The sequence below is a fragment of the Miniopterus schreibersii genome (genome assembly GCF_964146895.1).
Source record: "Miniopterus schreibersii genome assembly, chromosome: 4".
Classification (NCBI taxonomy): Eukaryota; Metazoa; Chordata; class Mammalia; order Chiroptera; family Miniopteridae; genus Miniopterus; species Miniopterus schreibersii.
Genome location: NC_138105.1, coordinates 78634697 through 78653310, shown reverse-complemented (window position 1 = coordinate 78653310; position 18614 = coordinate 78634697). Strand labels below are relative to the sequence as shown.

General features: G+C 37.4%; 1 protein-coding gene across 3 annotated transcripts in view; it reads right to left on the bottom strand.

Annotated features, from left to right (window-relative positions):
• The window catches only part of CDCA2 (cell division cycle associated 2), a 45204-nt gene that overhangs the window by 9618 nt on the left and 16972 nt on the right, over nt 1–18614 (bottom strand). For all 3 annotated transcript variants that reach the window (XM_081135980.1, XM_081135979.1, XM_081135978.1), the window contains exons 8-13: nt 14942–15150; nt 12904–12988; nt 12225–12469; nt 7673–7751; nt 6536–6624; nt 5467–5604 (exon numbers count right to left, since the gene is read on the bottom strand). In XM_081135980.1, the coding sequence (XP_080992106.1) occupies nt 5467–5604; nt 6536–6624; nt 7673–7751; nt 12225–12469; nt 12904–12988; nt 14942–15150 (845 nt within the window). The remainder of the gene's footprint in view (nt 1–5466; nt 5605–6535; nt 6625–7672; nt 7752–12224; nt 12470–12903; nt 12989–14941; nt 15151–18614) is intronic.

Genomic DNA, 18614 nt, shown 5'->3' with positions numbered 1-18614 from the left:
CGTCACCTCTCCTGCAGGGAACCAGTTCTGGTCTTTGCCTTACTCTCCAACCTTCTTAATGAAAAGACTTTATGTGTTTGTGTATATACACATACTTAAATTATTATTAAACGTGCCCCACTTTCAAATATTAGTTTGTCATATTCGGTGCCATAACAAAATAGCATAGACTATTTTCTCACAATTCTGGAAGCTGAAAGCCCAAGATCAAGGTGGTGGCAGAGGTGGTTTCCTCTGAGGCCTCTCGTTAGTGTACAGATGGCTGCCCCCCGCCGTCCCTTCACAGGGTCTTCTACCTGTTCGCTGCCCTTGGTGTCTTTTATGTCTTCTTAAAGTGACACCAGTCAGATTGGGTAAGGGCCGTACTATGGGCCTCATTTTTACATAATTACTCCTAAAAACGACCTATTTCCAAATATAGCCACATTCTGAGGTAGTGGGGGTTAGGGCTTCAACATAAGAATTCTTGGGGGGGACATAGTTCATCCCCTAACAAGCAGCTTACTATACACATCACTTTACAGTTTTTTTTCACTTAACAGTAAATAATTCCTGACATCAATCCATAGCAGTATTTGGAATTTTTCTTCACTAGTTTCTATAGCTACAAAATACTCACTTTGTGAACACACCATAGTTTATTCACCAGTCTTATAAAGACAGACATTTTGGTTTGTCTTTGACATTATATTGTGTTGCAATAAATAACTTTGTAAAATGCCTTTTTGTTACTGGATTTTTGTGACGAACTCCTAGAAATGGGACTGCTGGGTCAAAAGGTAAATGAATCTTTATTTTGGCTTGATATTGCCAAATTGCCCTCCACAGAGATCTGAATTACCAGAAAATGTATGAGTGCGCCTGTTTACCACCTAGCCTTACCAACAGAAGATGCTGCCAAACAGTTGCATTTTTCCTAATCTAAAATGCTAAGAAATGGCACCTCACTGTAGTTCTTATGATGAGAAACTCTGAACATATTTTTCATGGTTAAGGGCCATTTTCATTTCAATTTTGTGAACATTTAAAAATATCTCTTAGATATTTTTCTCTATTAGTTCACTTTTTACTCAATTTAGAAGCTTTTTTATTATTAGAGATCTTACTCCTTTGTGTGTGATATAAATTGGATATACTTTTTCCACATTTCTTTGTCTTTTAAATTTTCTTATAGAGTGTTTTTTCTCCATGCATGCTACATGTTGTTTGGGTCAAATGGAATGAGATTTACCAGTCTTTGACCTCAGTTTCTGGGTTTTGAGTCTTATTTTGGAAACTTTCTCCATTTCTAGGTTATAAAAGAATTCAATCTTATGAATTCTAAAGCTACTTCCATGTTAGAAATTCTTTTTATTTATTTTTTAAAATTTTCCAGCTTTATTGAGGTACGATAGACAAAAATTATATATATATGTTGTACATTTTTAAAAGGTATACAACAGTGATTTAATACACATATACACTATAACATGATTACCATAATCAAGTTAATAAACACATCCATCACCTCACACAGTGACCAGTTACCACTGTTAAGTAAGATCTATTCTCTTAGAAGACTCTGAGCATAAAACACAGTGTAAATCTCCACTAATCCCTGCCATGAAAGATGAGGCTCTTTTTCACTTAAACTAAACCTTCCACATCCTTGTTATTTTGGTTCTTTCATTGGTTACCTTTGAATTTACATTTGTATTTCTTTGCATCTTTTAAAATAGAACTTAAACCCCTAATTTGTAAGATGATAATTGTGACAACAGCCATAATGCTTACTATGGCCAGGCATTGTTCTAAGTGTTTTACATGTATTAACTCATTTACTATTCGCCATGAGCCTATAAAATAAGTACCGTTAACACCTCCATTTTAAAACCAATAGAAGAATCAAGAATCTTTCCACCATGCCAGTGCTAGGAAGTGGCAGGATTCAGAACCCAGGTTACCTGGCTCCAGAACCTGCACTCTCAACCACTATACTGTCAGTGGTAATATCCTCACTGCCCTCTTTCCTACCCACTTTCGCCTTCTGCTCTTAGCTCCTTTTAGATCACCTTGTACATAATCAAGCTGTTAAAACTTTGCCCTTAGTGGAAAACAAACAGCATTTACATTATTAAGACTGTATAAAACTTTGCCATTGCTCTGCCAAGGGCAGGTATCCTATTCCTTTCCTCTGTCGCCCCCTGTAGGTGATTTCTAGCACTACCAAACATACTTTTCCTACACTTCCTTATGTCTTGAAATCATATTTGCTACAAAACTTTTGTATACAAACTTTTATTTGAAACGACATATAACTACCTTTCTTTTTCTTATATGGCACACCTTCCATTTTCTCAATCACAGGTCTTTTTGTTTTTCCCTAGAGACCTTCTTCCTAGAATACCCTTTTCTCTTGCACTTACTTGGGCTGGCTGAATAGCTATAATCAGAGACTTTCCTTGCATCACTCTCCTGTATTATTAGATCCACTGGGTCCTGAATTCTCAAGCTTAATTCATTTTGCTCAAGGAGCATCTCTAGTAATACCCAAAGAAAAACTGAAAGTTCTTGAAATGTCAAATGTATTTTTTCTTTCACACTTAATTAAATTTGGCTGGGGTTAGAATATTGGGCTGAAATTAAGTTTCTTTCAAAGCTTTAAATGTCCTGTTGAATTATCTTTCAGCATTCAGAGTGCTGTGGAACTTGATATCACTCTGATTATTGTTTCCTGGTAGGAAAAGTCCACTTTTCTCCTTATTTTTATTGTTCAATTTCACAACGATTTGTTGACGTGCTGACCTTTTTTCATGCCTTTCTTCAGTTCTAAGAAATCCTCTTCTTTTATTTTGACAATTTCTTCCATGCTACTTTCTTGTTCCTGAGATTCCCATGTAGTCTCCTAGACTGGTCTTCCACCTCATTACTAGTCTCTCTCTCTCTTGCTCTACCTCTGGGAGACTTTCCTTAATTTCATTCTCTAATGGAACCACTAAATTTTATATTTTTGCAAATACTCTTTTTCTGTTCCTTTTTCATAGCATCCCCCTTCGTAATTTTTTACTTCCTTAAATTTGAGTATATACTTTCTTAAATTTGAGTATATCAGAGTATTTACTTTTTAAACAATATTTCCTTCCATTCTCTGAATAACATTTCTTTCAACTTTTTAATACTGGTCTTTCATGTTCTTGGTTCTACTCAGTTATCTGAGTCTTACTTAAGAAAAGTTTGGAAATTGGTACAGGTTTCCTCTGCTTTCCAGCTCAGTCTCCTTCCTGCGTGGCAATTCTACTAGGAACTCTGTGTGGGACAGGGAGAATAAGAAATGTCAATTGCAGACTTTTACTTAGGGCAAGAGCTGGCTGTTGAGACTGTGGGATTTTCCAAATGCCAGAATGAAGGCTTTAACCTAGATGACAACATCTGTTCTGAGCTTCAGGGTGGAAGATGGGGGTGGGGTGCCAACTGGTGCAAATTGTTTCGCATACAGAACTTCAATTAATCTGTTTTTCTCTACCACTTCTCTCTCACCATCCATTGTACCTGCCAATACTGGGCCCAGTCTCTTGGGATCCAAAAGACAGGCTGGCTCCCAGCGCCTCTCTAGCTCCCTCCTAGCACATTCTGAGCTGTAAATCTTTCCACCTCTTTTATCTGTCAACATGCTCCCATCTGCTTTGTCTTCCAGAAATTCATTGAAGGCTGTCATCTGTTGCTTAATACCCCTCCTCATTTCCTTCCTTTTCTCATTGCTATTCTAAGTCTATCCCTCCTATTACATCAATATTTTGATGCAGTGGGGTCCTGCGAGGGATTGGAACAAAACTTAATGCTCAACCCTTCCTGAACTATCTGGCTATTGATTTTATTAAATAAGTAGATATACATTCTTTGGAACAGTGTTTTTTAAAGAGTATGAGGAAAACCAATTTCTAAAGCAATAAAGTAAGATGAATGCATTTTTTTAAACTTACGTGTATTTTTTTCAGCAAAGAGATCTTTCAAAGGAGTACATGACCTAAAATGGGGACTGAACCAGGAAAACATTCAGTTTCTTCTAGTTCTACCAACTTGGGGGTGATTGTGCCCTGCTTAAACCATGAAAGACAACATTTTTTGTTTTATGAAGCATAAAAAAGTTTACTGACTGTTTTGGGTGTGTGTTGGGGTGAAATTAAGAGTGTAGTTTTGAAAATGTTGATTTTTTTAGGTGTTTGTAAGATGGTTTAACAAGAGATGTCTAGTAGGTAGTTGAACATAATGTTTATAGATCATAAAGACTTAGAAGTCATCAACCATGCTGCATATGAAATCACCCAGAAAATACACAATTTGGAAGGGCAAAAGTAGAATTTGGGTAATACACACATCTAAGGATGGGGGAAGAAAATAACCTTTAACAGAGACTCTAAGAGTGTTCTCAGTGATGTCAAATGGTGCTGAGATGGTGAGAACAAGACCTCAAAGGATGCACTAGACTTTGATCACTAAGTTACTAAATAACTTGGAAAAATAATTAAAGTGAAGTGGAGAATGGGACCAAACGCCAGATAGTATGTGGAACTGGCCAGATAGTATGTGGAACTGGATTTGCAGAAGCATCTGTGTGAGTCTCTCCAGGATCGATGTTAGATGGGAGAGGGGATCGTAGCTAGGTTAGTCCAGAGTGGAAGTGGGATGAAAGGGATGCAGAACTGAGATTACTGACTAGAGTGGTTGAAAACAGCTCATGTGGTTTAGGATCTATAAGGAAACATGGTAAATTAAGGGATATCTGAAAGCTTGAGAGTAAACAGAGGAACCAGAAGATCATTAGTATGAGCAGAGGAATACGAGTAAGAGAGTGTGAGTGCTGATGGAGAAGGCTGGGGGTCTGAGAGGGGGACATACAAATGTATATTATTAAAAGTGGGAGGGGTTTGGGTATTAACAAGCTGTGGAATATTGCAGAGGAAGGTCCAGATCAGTGAAAGGGAGAGGGACCAGTAACTGGGTTAAGGTGCTAGGATCAGTTATTCACAAAAGATGGTGAAGGCACCTGAGCTAGGACAGGCCTTCACACACTGACTGAGAGCTAGTTTCTAAACTGTTCCTTAAATATGGGGAAGTGATCCAGCCACTGGCAGAAGCAAAGTCAAACGAGTAGCAGATGGTGCATTCATCCCTGTCTAGGAAATAAGGATTTCCCAAACAGGGTGAGGTTAGATTAGATTCAGAGATAAGAATCGATTTAACATTTAAGTGCCAATGACTTTCTGTGCTGGATATACCTAACACAATAAAGATGCAAAAAGGCCTTCGGGCAATTAAGAATGAGTATATAATCTCTTATGGCCCTTTCTATTCTAGGATAAGATGATTTTAACACTCTTGGTCTAATGTTAACTAAAAAAAACAAAAATTGTTCCCATGTATCCCTAACCATACAAAAAAGAAATGCACCACTTCTACTTTGCAATATATCTTTGGACACATACTCACCGGATTCTTTTTAGGAAGTACTCTGTCTGCACGCTTGCTTTCTTGAGATTTCCTCCTCCTAACTTTCTTTTCTTTGCAAGGCTGAGTTTCTGTATTAAATAAGCTGCAAACACTGTCTTCTGCACAACTGGTCAACTGCTATAAAGAAAATTTAAAGTAGGAAGACCATACAATGCAATGTTACATTTAATGCATGTTCTCTCACACTTGTTTTCTTTCCCATGCTGCTTCTATTCTTTTTTCCCCTCTAAAATCACAAATTCCATTAGATGTGTTTTTCCCACTTAACCTCAACTGGGGGAAACAGTAATTATTAATTTCTGATCTATCAAACATGGACCCAGAAGCATATGCACTCTGTCCAATTATTATAAGAGGAGAAAAGAAAAAAAAAAAACCTTAAAAATTAGTTGATTTATTTATTCACCAAAATATTTATTGAACATCTACAACTCAGCACCTAACTGCTTGCTGTTGAGCTATGTGAAAAAATAATCATAAACTACTAGACTATTCTGGGTTTATCATCTAACGGTATCAGCTAAAACCCTGTAACATATAACACAGTGCATATGTTTATGCACTATGATGCTATAGACAAAAATCCAATTTTATCTAATTGAATAAAATAGTAAAAGACATGCATTCAATTAAAATTAGGCTCATACTGAAAATAGTTGAAACCCTGTGTTAAAACACAACACAAAACAAAGTATAGTTTTAAAAAAAGATCATAATTATGCCATTTTCTGGCTCTAATTATATGCTACTCTTCTCTACTTTGTACCTCGACAAAATTCATAAAACCACATAGATTTCAAACAGATTATCTTCTACATTAACACAAACTCTGAAAGCTTCGTGCTTTATTGGATTTTTCTTCTAACAGAATTAAAACCAAAGCAGGAAACATCATTACCCTGGGTGACATGCTAGGTAGGACAAGGTATTAGCTTTTAATAACACTGTTTAAGCCAAGACTTTACCCATAACCATTTAATCATGAAAAAAGAAAAAATCTACTGCAAGATTTAAAAACAAATACATTGTGCCAAATATAAACACTTACTCTTCTTCTGTTAGAGGTCCGTGTTCTTCTACCATCTTTACAGGGAGAAATTTTCTCCTGGTTATTTGCAGAGCTAAACGTATCCGTGCCTGAAGAGCAAAACACCAGCAAAATGAGGGTCACTAATAGGTGTAAGACCCGCCATCTTTCAGATACACTGGATACTCTTTTGAATACCCACCTTTGCTTTCACTATCTTATCATATCTAAACAGAATTACCATTAGGAATACATTTTGAGATTCAGAAATATGAAAACTTTAAGTTTATTGAATACTCAGGAAGTCTTCACACTTTCCATAGAGACTGCATAACATGTTACCTTGCTCAGATAACAGACTAAATCATATTATAATAAACATCCATATTTTCACACGTCCATTTATTCCAAGCTACATTTTGTAAAATGAAATTAATTGCAATAAAGAGCATTAAGCTGACCATGAAAATATTTTATTTTACAGAGTTCAGGAAAATTTTAATTCAATTACTTTTAATGGTATAAATGAAAGGCAGTATAATGTGTTAAAAAGCATATGTTTTTGAACGTGATGAACTATCCTTCAAATTTTAGCTCTACTGCATGTCTTGGATTCTGTGCCAATGAACTCGGTTTGTCCTATAGCCAATGATAAGCCATCAAAAGATTTCAACCAAGGGAAAGGCATGAATAATGGTTCCCATCCTACGTGTTTTTCCCCATGTCATGCTTGCCAGCCAAGTTCTGGTTTGTCAGGGAAGTGCAGTGATGTTTGTTGCCTTGTCACCTTGTCATGATCATAAATAGGCCAGAGACCTTGGAAAGTACATGTGCCCAAGATGCCATGTTAATGTTGATGAACAATTATGGATATTTCGGAATGACCCTTACAGTCCGTATCATTTCAACTGTGCTAACTGGGAAAAGGAGCTCCCACCTAAGGAATTTAAATGAGGGTGATTATGAAGTGTGGGACTGAAATGGAAATGGATGAATAAGAGACTTATAAGCTTTTCTACACTATTTGTTTTTTCTTATACCAAGTAAGTATTGTTGTAATAAAAATAAAATTTTAAAAAGAAAATAAGGAAATTAAGTTCCACATACACAGACATTACAAATGACATTTATGAATATAAGATAAGCAAATGTTACTACCTGAAAGATTCTCAGAGACTGAAGACTTACTAAGAGGGCTTGCAACAGCAAATGATACCTGAAGAGGTTCTATGTTTTCCTAAACAAAGAAAATAAAAATAGAAATTAGACATCCTTAAATTCAGTGGACATGTAAGTAATAGGCCCCAAAGAAAACATGTATTTTTGTAGGTGGAACTGTAAAACGCATAGAGATGGGAAATCAATAAAAGGTTGAAAAAGAAAGTAATCATGGTAAAACAAAAGATATTGGATATAAAAATATTTGTATTTACCAATTATCTTGAATGAAACTGTTTACTAACTACAATCCACCAAAAAACAACACAAAACCCCTGTAAGTGAAACTGGCCATAATGATCCACTAGTAAGTTACTTTTTAGTTTATTTAAAATCCCATGTCCTAACTCCTATAAAAGTAAATAAGAACCCATTAATAAACACAACCTACCATTACAACATTATTCAGGGGAACTTCAGGGTAAAATGGCAATACCAACATAGCTGTTAAATCTCTTATTTCCCAAGTAATTGCCATTATGATGGTAACTGATTTTTTAGATAAAATTTGTCAGGTTGAAGATTCTTTTTTCACTAGTTTGCTCAGAGTTCTTATCAAAAATGAATCCTGAAAACATTGTCAAATTTTTTTCTATATTTACTGAGATGAACATAAGGTTTTTCAGTCTTAGTGTGTTAAAATGGTGAATTATACAGATTGATTTTAAAATATTACATCTCATTTGGTCATGATGGCTTCTTTCTATATATTCTTATGTTCATGAAGATACTGGGCTGTAGTTTCCTTATGTCTGTTTGTCTGATCATGGCATCTCGTAATGATGACACTAATGAATTGGGAAGTATTTCCATTTCCTTAATTTGTTTGGATGAGTGTATTTAGGATTAGTACTATATTTTCCTTCTATGTTTGGTAAATTCATTAGTAAAATCATCTGGACATACAGCTTTCTTTCCGAGGTTTAATTATAACTTAAATTTCTTTAGTTGACATAGTGTCTTTTAAGAAATGTGTATGGTTTATCTAAATTGTTGAATTTATTGGCATAAAGTTGTTCATAATATCCCTTATCATACTTTTAATGTGAGCATATATTATATCACCTCTCACACTCCTTATACTGGTAACTTGAGTCGTCTCCCTTTCCCTGAATAGTCTAATTAGTAGCTTACCAACATTATTATTTTAAGCACAATCTTTTGATTTCAATAATTTTTCTCTATTGTTTTTGTTTTCTATTCCACGGATTTCTGCATTTATCTTTATCACTTCCCTTCTTCTCCTTACTTTGCTTTTTCTTTTTCTAATTTCTTAAAGTAGAAGTTGGGATCAATTTGAGACATCTCTTATTTTGAAATACAGGCTTTAATTTTTAAAAATTTCCCTCTAAGCATTGCTTTAGCTGCATTCCACACATTTGTGCTGTCCTTTTAAAGTGGTTTATGATTGATAGTATGCATCTTTAACTTATACCACTTTGTGTATAGCCTAAGAATGCCTCCCAACCTTTATGCCATATTATTTTTATTGTATATTTTATTTACATAGGTTACAAACCAAACAACAGATTGTTGTTACTCTTACTTTGAGTGATTATCTTTTATAGAGATTAAGGAGAGGAAAAGGTCTGCTATACTTGCCCACATATTTAGCATTTTCAGTGCTCTTCATTCCTTTGTTAAATGCAGATTTCCATCTGGAACCATTTTCCTTTTGACTAAGTGACTTCCTTTAACATTTCTTGCAATGCTAACCTGCTATAAATTCTTCCAGTTTTCACATCTGAGAAAGCCTTTAATTCACCCGCTTTTTTTTTTTTAATCCTCACTCAAGGATATGTTTTCATTGATTCTAGACAGAGAGAGAGGAAGGAAGGAGAGAAACATCGATCGATTGCCTCATGCTTGTGCCCTGATGGGCATTTGAATCCACAACCTGGGTATGTGCCCTGACTGGGAATCAAACCCACAACCCTTTGGTGCTGGGACAATACTCCAACCTCTAAGCCACACTGGCTGGGCTAATTCACCTTTGTTTTGATGAAAGGTAAGTTTCACTGTATATAGAATTCTAGGTGATAGGATTTTCTTTCTCCCCTCCTCGGAGTACACCATTAGATGTTTCAATGTCTTCTATTTGTTCTTCTTTATGTCATGTTTATAATTTTATCACATTGGGAACTTTTTCAGTTATTATTTTTCACATATTATTTCTGTTCCTTCTGGTTGATCCTCTTTGGGGGTCTCTAATTACATGCATATTATGCCAGCTGACGTTGTCCCAGCTCGTGACTGTTTGCTCCTTCTTGTTTCGTTTTTTTTTCTTGTTTCATTGAGAATAACTTCCATTGCAACATCTTCAGGTTCACTAATCTCACACGGGCATCCTTTGCTGCACACCTACAGCCTTTTACTGGACTGTCAGACTCTGAGTTTAACATTGCTCGGTGCTATAGTTTTGTTGTGCTCTCCTTGAGCTTTGCTCTTCGATGCAGTTGGGTAGCTGGATACCGGTCTGATCCCTTCTTGGCTAGCTTTTAAGTGTTGCCAGACTTTTAGTGTAACTGCTCCACTAATAAGCACCACTCTCCTGAATAGCCGATGCCCTCTTGAATGACAAGGCACTTCTACCCAGGTTGGCGGGAACACTGATCCTGCCCGTGTGTGAGCTCTAGGCACTGTTCCCTCTGCTCCATTTGGGCAGTTCTTCCCTGGCCTCCGGCAGTTTACTCCCAAGCATGTGCTGACCAGCACTAAGCAGAGGAATAAAATGGGACCCTCTGCAGATCTCCAGAGCTCTCTATGCAGCCACCTCCTCTCTGGTACTGTCCTGTGAACTCTGGCTTTTGCTTTCCCAAACCCCAACTCCATCTTCTCAACTCATGAGACAGCCAGACTCCACTGAGGTAACCCCCCCTGTGCTGCAGCCTAGAAATTCAGCCCAGGCAGTAGTTGGGCCTCTCATAAGCTCACCTCATTTGTTACCCCCATCAGAAATTACCATCCTGAGCTGCCTGACGTTAAATATCTGAGAACCACTGTTCTGTGTATTTTCTCTAGTTTTTTAGTTGTTTCTCATGGGAGTAAAATTAGGTCCCTCTTACTCCATCCTAGCCGAAAGCAAAATATATCAAAGTGTAATAGCAAGAGAGAGAATGAATGATGGTCCCAATATAAAAATAGGAAAGGAGCCCTGGCTGGTGTGGCTCTGTTGATTGGGGCACCGCCCCAGGCAGCAGAACGCTGCAGGTTCGATTACTGGTCAGGGCACAGAGCTAGAATGCAGGTTTGATTCCTGGTCGGGAGCGAACAGGAAGCAACCGATTGACGTATCTCTCTCACATTGATGTCTCTGTCTCTCTCTCTCTCTCTTCCTCCCTCTTTAAAAAAAATAAATAAATAATTAAATAAATAAAAAATAAATGTTTAAAGAACTTAAATTTAAAAAACTAAATAAACAAAAGTAAGGAAGATTAATAGGCAGTTCTCAGGAGAAGAAATTCAAACGGCCTATAAACGTGAAAAATGTTCAAATCTCACTAATAAACTAAAAAATTTCAAGTCATCTTTTTCTCCTATTAGGCTGTTTTAAATAACTATGGTTAATACTTAGGACTTACAAAGGTATGGTAAAATAAAACCATTTTATATTACAGGGATTCCAAATTTGTACATACATTTTGGATGAAAATTTAGCAATATTCATCAAAAAGTTCCTATTCATCTTCTTTAGTAATTCTACCTGTAAAAATTCACCTTAGGGGAAAAACATTATCTTTACAGTATATCAATTCTTAGTCTGTTGTTCTTTCATATTTTAACACCTCTGAAATCTGATTACAGTAGTCCCCCTTGTCCAGAGGGGGGTAGGTTCAAAGACCCCCACTGGATGCCTAAAACCACAGGTAATACCAAACTCTACATATACTGTGTTAAAGTTTAATTTATAAACTAGGCACAGTGAGAAATTAACAATAACTAATAATAAAATAATACACTGTAATAGAAGTTATATAAAACACAGTCTCTCTCAAAATATCTTATTGTACTCACCCTCCCTCTTCTTGTGATGATGTAAGATGCCAAAATGCCTACGTGATGAGATGACATGAGGTACTCATAATGGCATGCAATTTAAAACTTATGAATTACTTCTGGATTTTTCCTTTTAATATTTTCAGACTGCAGTTGTCCATGGGTAAGTGAAACCATGGATGGGGGGGCCACTGTACATCTTCTAGTTCATGGTGTCATAGTTTAACTTTCAGCATTTTTCTTAGTGATACATAAAACATCATACGATCCATAGCACTTTGGTTCCATTAAATATGCTATGTAAAATGAATCACCAAAGTATTGTCTTTAATAGGAGAAAACTGATAACCTACCTAAAAAAATATATTGATTTATACCATGACACATCACTTGGTCTATTTCATGATTTCAAAGCATAATTACTGCTCATGCTAAATAGGTGAGGTCTGATTAAAATACAAACAACTTTGTTCCATTCCACATTTTTCACACTTACAAGATTTTCTCCCTTGTCATCAAAATTTGGTTGAGGCAACTGCTCGGGAACTGGTGACTGCTCAAGTAGCAAAGGAGTGACAGTACTTAAATCCTTTTTACGAACAGGTGTTTGTCCTTTGCGCAATGGAGTATTTGCTGGCAAAGATTCATCGAATACTTCAGGGCTTAGGTCCTCTCCAAAAGTAACTCTCTTCCTCTTCCTCATATTTACAAAGGCTGGTACCTTATAATTTTCTTGACCTTCTATAGATAATAAATAAAAATATATTTAAAAAATTAAGATCAATTTCTTATCTAAAAAGCATATTCTAGAATCTTTTAACAAGATTAGATTCTGTTATTATTTGTATAAAAATTTGTAGAGAAAAAATTCAAAATGAAAAAGTAGTACTTCTAATTAAAATACGGTAACAGATTTTAAAGTAAATTTTGCATGAGTATCTTAGAAGTTTACAATATTGGAATATCAAGTTTCACCATCAAGCAAAAATGGATAGATTAAATGGACAGATCAATTCTGAGACCCTCCAAAGAGATTCCATCTCTCCCATCATTCCCATATAATTTCAGAAGCGTCAAGGCTTTAGCAGGTCATTGAAAATACCATATCCTCTATTAGATTTTTTATAACAAGACAATGATATCCTTAGTCTTCAAAATAAACATGAATTTCTTACCTGCTTTTTGTTCTTTGCAACAGTTTGCAAGAGCTGAGATTAAGCTTGGATGACTCCCATTATCACAGAGGTTATCACAGTGTTCCTAAACAAAGTGAACATCAGTGAATTTTACATATATAAACACATATACACAATCACTAAAAATGACAACTGAATTTTTTGCAGCCAAGGGTAGAGACTATAGTATTGCAGATGACCTTTACTTCAATAATTATTCTCGCTAAACCATCACAATATTAGCCACAAAGAAAAACTAGGTTCCTTAGAAATAACTTTAATAAACAGTAGTATTTTAGGTCAAAATCAAAGAAGATAAATTCATAATGTGGGCTAAATTCATTCCCTCATTTTTGATTTGGCAAGCGAAATTAAGAAAACTGTGTGTGGCTAGACTGACAGTGTGCTACAGATGGTGGCAGATAAGGCAGACTATATAAATGGCCTGAGGTATAAGAACTGCACAAAAACAAAAAATGAACGAATAGGCAAGTAATAGGGCATTCTGTCTTTTAAACACAGGAACCACACCATGTACTATAAGTGTATAAATCTCCTGTCTACATTAGTACATTCTTGAGTTAGAAATAAGGAAAGAGGACAGTATTTGTCCCTCTGTGCTTTCCCAAAGGAAGACTGTAGAGTAGGCGAGTTGGTGAAGACAGCACAGTGTGGCCTCTGAAGAACAAGATGGAGCAGCCTAAACACTGGAGCAGAGCAGGAGCCAGGGCTGGGTGCTGAATGAGCATCGCCTCCCAGTCACCACCTGCCTGTCCAGTCTCACCCTACCCAGGCCAGCCCTTGTTCTCTACTGCTGGTCTTCCTCTCCAGTACACCCATTCCAAGAGCAGCACCATCTCTAAGAAACAGTCCTGCCCCGAACAAACCTCCTTGACCAACTACCTCCTGAGTCAGTGTCATTTTCCTAAACAGGAAAATGCCCAAATCAATATTTGTGAATCAAGTGAACTTATAAAATGAAGTTCATGTTAACTTTTAGACTTATTTTTAATGAAAACAACTATAAAAGTTAGCAAAAAACTTCAGCTGCAGACATCTCCAAATTTTGGGCAGCTTGATGTTTGCTATGCAAAAGTTATACAAATCATTACGATACCAAATCTCTTTGAGGAGATAAAACAAACAGAAGACATGAATGAGCAGTGCTGCAGAGAGACCCAAATCAGCTCTTAACCAGGAAAACTATTAAAACATTTAAAATAATAACTGAACATCTAGCCATGTAGATAGAAGGCAGTCTAGTTCATTTTAGCTTTAAAAACAGATTTGTAGGCATAGTTGTATGTTAAAATGCCTACAGATTGAAAAAAAAATTGTACCTCTCATTTGCCAGGCACTGGTGATAACTTCACACTGTTATCCCACTTAATGCTCAGATTACCCTGTAAGGTAGTTACGAATATTATCCTTTTTACAGATTAAAAAACAAACAAACCTAGGGTACAAAAAGGTTAAGTATTTTGCCCAGCTCTTAAACCTCTGAGTCCAGATTTGAAGCCAGGCACTTTACTACAGAGCCTATCCTCTCAATCTCTCACAGCACTGACAGTCCCTCATGGATTCTAGCATCAGATTTGTCTGGGCTCATTTAACCTCAAGCCTAAGTTTATGTAAAATGGGGCTAATACCTTTCTTAGAGGACTTAGGCTGCACGTACAAGAAGCAGTCTAGAAAGTACTCAATAAATGCCAGCTAGTTCCCTTAACCTATCCTTTTCTCACACCAACTGAGCTGAGAAAGGTGCATGCTTGTAAAAGAGGTATCTCTAAGACCAAATAGTTTGAAACTCTTATGAAATAGCATTAAATTCTTACATGCTATATTCCACACTGAGTTCTTTTAAAAGAGAACAAAAAACCAAACTAACTGCACAGTGCCGTAAGTGATAAAAGGAGGGGGAAAACCAGGCTGAGACATTTCCTTTTAAGCCAGTATGACATTTAACATTTCAGAGGTATTGCTCTGACTAAATGAATTTTCATTCAATTTGCTTTAGGAAATGTAGCTCTACACTCACCTGCAGGCTTTCTAGACACAGCTTCGCAGAGGGTTTCTTCAGCACAGAACGAAGTACAGAGGTCCCAGAGGGTGGAATATCCCTCTTGCACAGTGGAGTGACCAGTGCCCTGACTTCGGGAGCTGTGCCTGTGCTCACTTCTGCAAATTTGTCAAGTGAAACAGCATCACCTGATCCTTTGCCCCCCACTCGGTCAGCAACTTTGATTCCTTCAAAGTAAACATGTAAACATGAGAGGTGGAAGACATCTCCATCAGTTTGTTCTACACCAAAAATATGCAATTTTCAAAAGGAGTAACAGGCTCTGAAGAAATTCAACCCCAGTATATCCTGCTTAGGGAATAATATGAGATTTCATTTGGAAACAGAAAAAGAAGACAGAGAAGTGGCCGTGGTCACAGCTTTTAATTCCAACTAACTACTGAGGGTAAAGGCAATAAGGAGTTTTGGCTCCCATGGAAATCTAAGTAAGTATCCATGAACCAGTTATTAACTGTTAATGCCTCTACTCATGACACCTCTACTTGCACCATAAAACTAACCTGAGCTGAACCATGAATAATAAACAATCTTACTGCTGCAGCCAGAGGCATTCCAGCATGTAAAGGTGGTGGGGGGGAGAGGACAGAATGCTGAGAAAGATTATAAAATTAAAGAAACTAACGCACTGTGTCCTCAAATAAAGCAAGGCTCCTGCCACAAATTCTTTCTCATGAGAGAGCACTGCCTTATGACTGACATTTAACAAATACATATTACTCATTTCTTATATGACAGGCACTCTAGAGACAATGATGAACAAACATACAAAGCCCCCATACCTTCAAAGGACAAAATACAATAATGGAGGGGTGGAAGGAGGCAGGTATCTGTGCTTCTGAAGTGTAGCATGAGGGATCCCTGTGGTTAAACTGTTCTCTTTGTTGACTGTAGTGTGGTCACGAGTCCACATGGAGTTGAATATACACACAAAGAAGTCATGTAAACTGGTGAAATGTGAAAGTCAGTGAATTGTATCAGGGTCAAGCTGCTGAGGGGAGCTAGGGTACACTGTACGTCTTTAGATTATTTCTTACAACTGCATGTGAACCTATAGTTACCTCCAAGTAAGAAGTTGAAGAGTATATATAACAAGTAGTAATACATGCCATTAAGGAAAATAATGTTGAGATATGGGGATAAGGTACAATTAGATGGGAGGAGGGTGTTGCTGTTTTGGAGTATGAAGGGAAACTTCCTGGGCAGGCATCTAAATAAAGTGCAAGTGAGCCGTGCACACATCTAGGGAGAAGCATCACACGCACAAAGCCAAGTGCAAAGACCTGAGATAGGAATATCTGGCGTATTAGAGGGAGGGGCAAGGCCAGTGTGACTGCAACAGAATGAACCAGAAGAGCTTATAAGGACTAGGTCAGGTGAGGTCTAACAGAAAGTACACTAGTTACTATTCTAAGTAGGCTGGGAAGCCAGTGAAAGGTTTTAAGAAATGGGAATGACATAGTGTGGCTTGCATTTTAAAGTAGCACCCTGGCCACAGTGAACAAGACTAAGAAAAGGGCAGAGTGACGGTAGAAACAGGGAAATCACTTAAGATTTCCAGGCAAGAGAAGATGTAGCCGGATACACACTGACAGTAGTTAGGAGGTGAGAAGTGGTTAGACATCTGAAATATGTTGAAGGCCAAACAGCATTTGCCAGTGGGGCTGGAAGTTGAACTTGAAAAAGGGAAGTGTCAAGACAACTGCAAGGTTTTTGGCACAAGCAATTGGGTGAATGGTAGTATCATTTACTGAGATGAAGAAAATAGAGATGAGCAGGCTGGGGGAAGAAAAATAATCAAGACCCATTTGAGTACATTAAGTCTGATGTTTATTAGACACCCATGTGGAGATCAGGAAAGGCAGCTGGGCACTTAAGTTTAGAGTTCTGGGAAGAGGCCAAGGGGAGATAGTTAGAATTTGAAGTCAAGAGCACATAGGCAGTATTTAATGTCGTGAAAATGCCTGCAATCACTTAGGGAGTGAGTTTAGAAAGAAAAAAAATCCAAGCACTGAACCCAGGGCATTCAAATGTTTTAAAGGTCAGAATGGAAGAGGAGGAACAAGGAAAATACACAAAGAAATGGTCCGTGAAATAGGGGAAAACACGAGATGATGATGTCCTGATGCCCAGTGAAGGAACCGCCTCTCAAAGGACACGACCAGCTCTGCCTGTAATGCTTGTGAGGCCTCAAGAGGAGGAATGTATTGAGAATGACACCTGGGATGGCAGTGAGGAGGCTGTTACAGAGGCCTGTTTGGAGCTGGACCAAGCAAGAATGGGAGGAGCAGCTTCTGGGTGGGTGAACAGGTGGACATTCAGAAAGAGTGGAGCACTTGGAGAGGGCATGAAGCTCTGAGCCCCTTCTTTGTACACACCTCTTCCATCTAGCTGCTCCTGAGTTACATCCTTTTATAATAACCTGGTCATCTAAAACCCAATTTTTATGAAGTAAAGAAAATGGAAATAAACTGAAAAAGAACAATCAGTCATGAGAGAGAAAAGAAATGGAAGACATCACTATCACAGAAGCATGAGGAAGACTGGTAACTACAGAATTACTGCTCCATGAAGGCACTGTGCTAGAGGCTGCAGCAGAAAGACTGCATCTCTTCTGTAGAGATAACACAGCAATGTGATTGACGAGAGATTCCTAAACTTGAATGGTTTGGATGCTTCTTATGTGGATAATATCCAGAAGTGAAATGCCTCAGTAGGAGGATACTGATGTGCCACATTTAAAAAAAATCTATCCTTCTATCTGTGGATACTGCATATAGACCATTACTTCAAATATTGCTTCACCCATGGACTGGTGAGCATCGCTGATATGTTATGCAAAAAAAATAAAATAGAAACTAGTTTCTAAATAAACAATTCTACATGCAAAAGATATTATTTAGGACTAAGTAAATTACTGGCTCTGAACACTTCAAATGAAAGTGCTAAAACACCACATGGTTGTAACGGGTCTCACCTAAGCCAGCAGTCTGAGGGTAAAAATAGATTACGAACATCAAACAGACAGGAATTTATGAGCTAACCAGCTCTTCCACTCCATAGCTAGACTGCTGGAACTGACACTTGTTCATATATTCCCAATTTGCTCAATTGGATAAATCCTGAGAAGTCTCACAACTTCACTGTTCTTCCTACCCTTTACATGGCTTCCTGGCTCATATGTTGCCAACATATGTGACCCTGACTGACGTCTTCAGGTGTATTAGAAGCTGACATCACCTGACCAATGCTGCAACCAAGTGAATGGTTTCACCCCCAAAGTATTTTAAGGTGCATCTGTCTTGTCACCCTTCATTTTCCCTTTGTTACAACTTGCTGCTGCACTAAGGTCACAATGTGGAAATGCCTCTTGTCTACACAAAGCAGTGATGCAGCTTCGGTTTGCCTTGTTCTTTATAATAACCTCTCTTTCACTTGGATTCTGGCATTTGATTGAATGGAGTTAGGTCAGAAGATAATCTGAGTGGCTACCAAATTAAAATGCACACAGGGGTACTTCACCTATCCACACAAAAGATCGAGGCATTCTTGGTCAAGGAGTTGACTGTGGAGCCAAAAAACCCCACTCTTTTTAAATTTTTACTTATTGGTTTTTTTTAGACAGAGAGAGAGA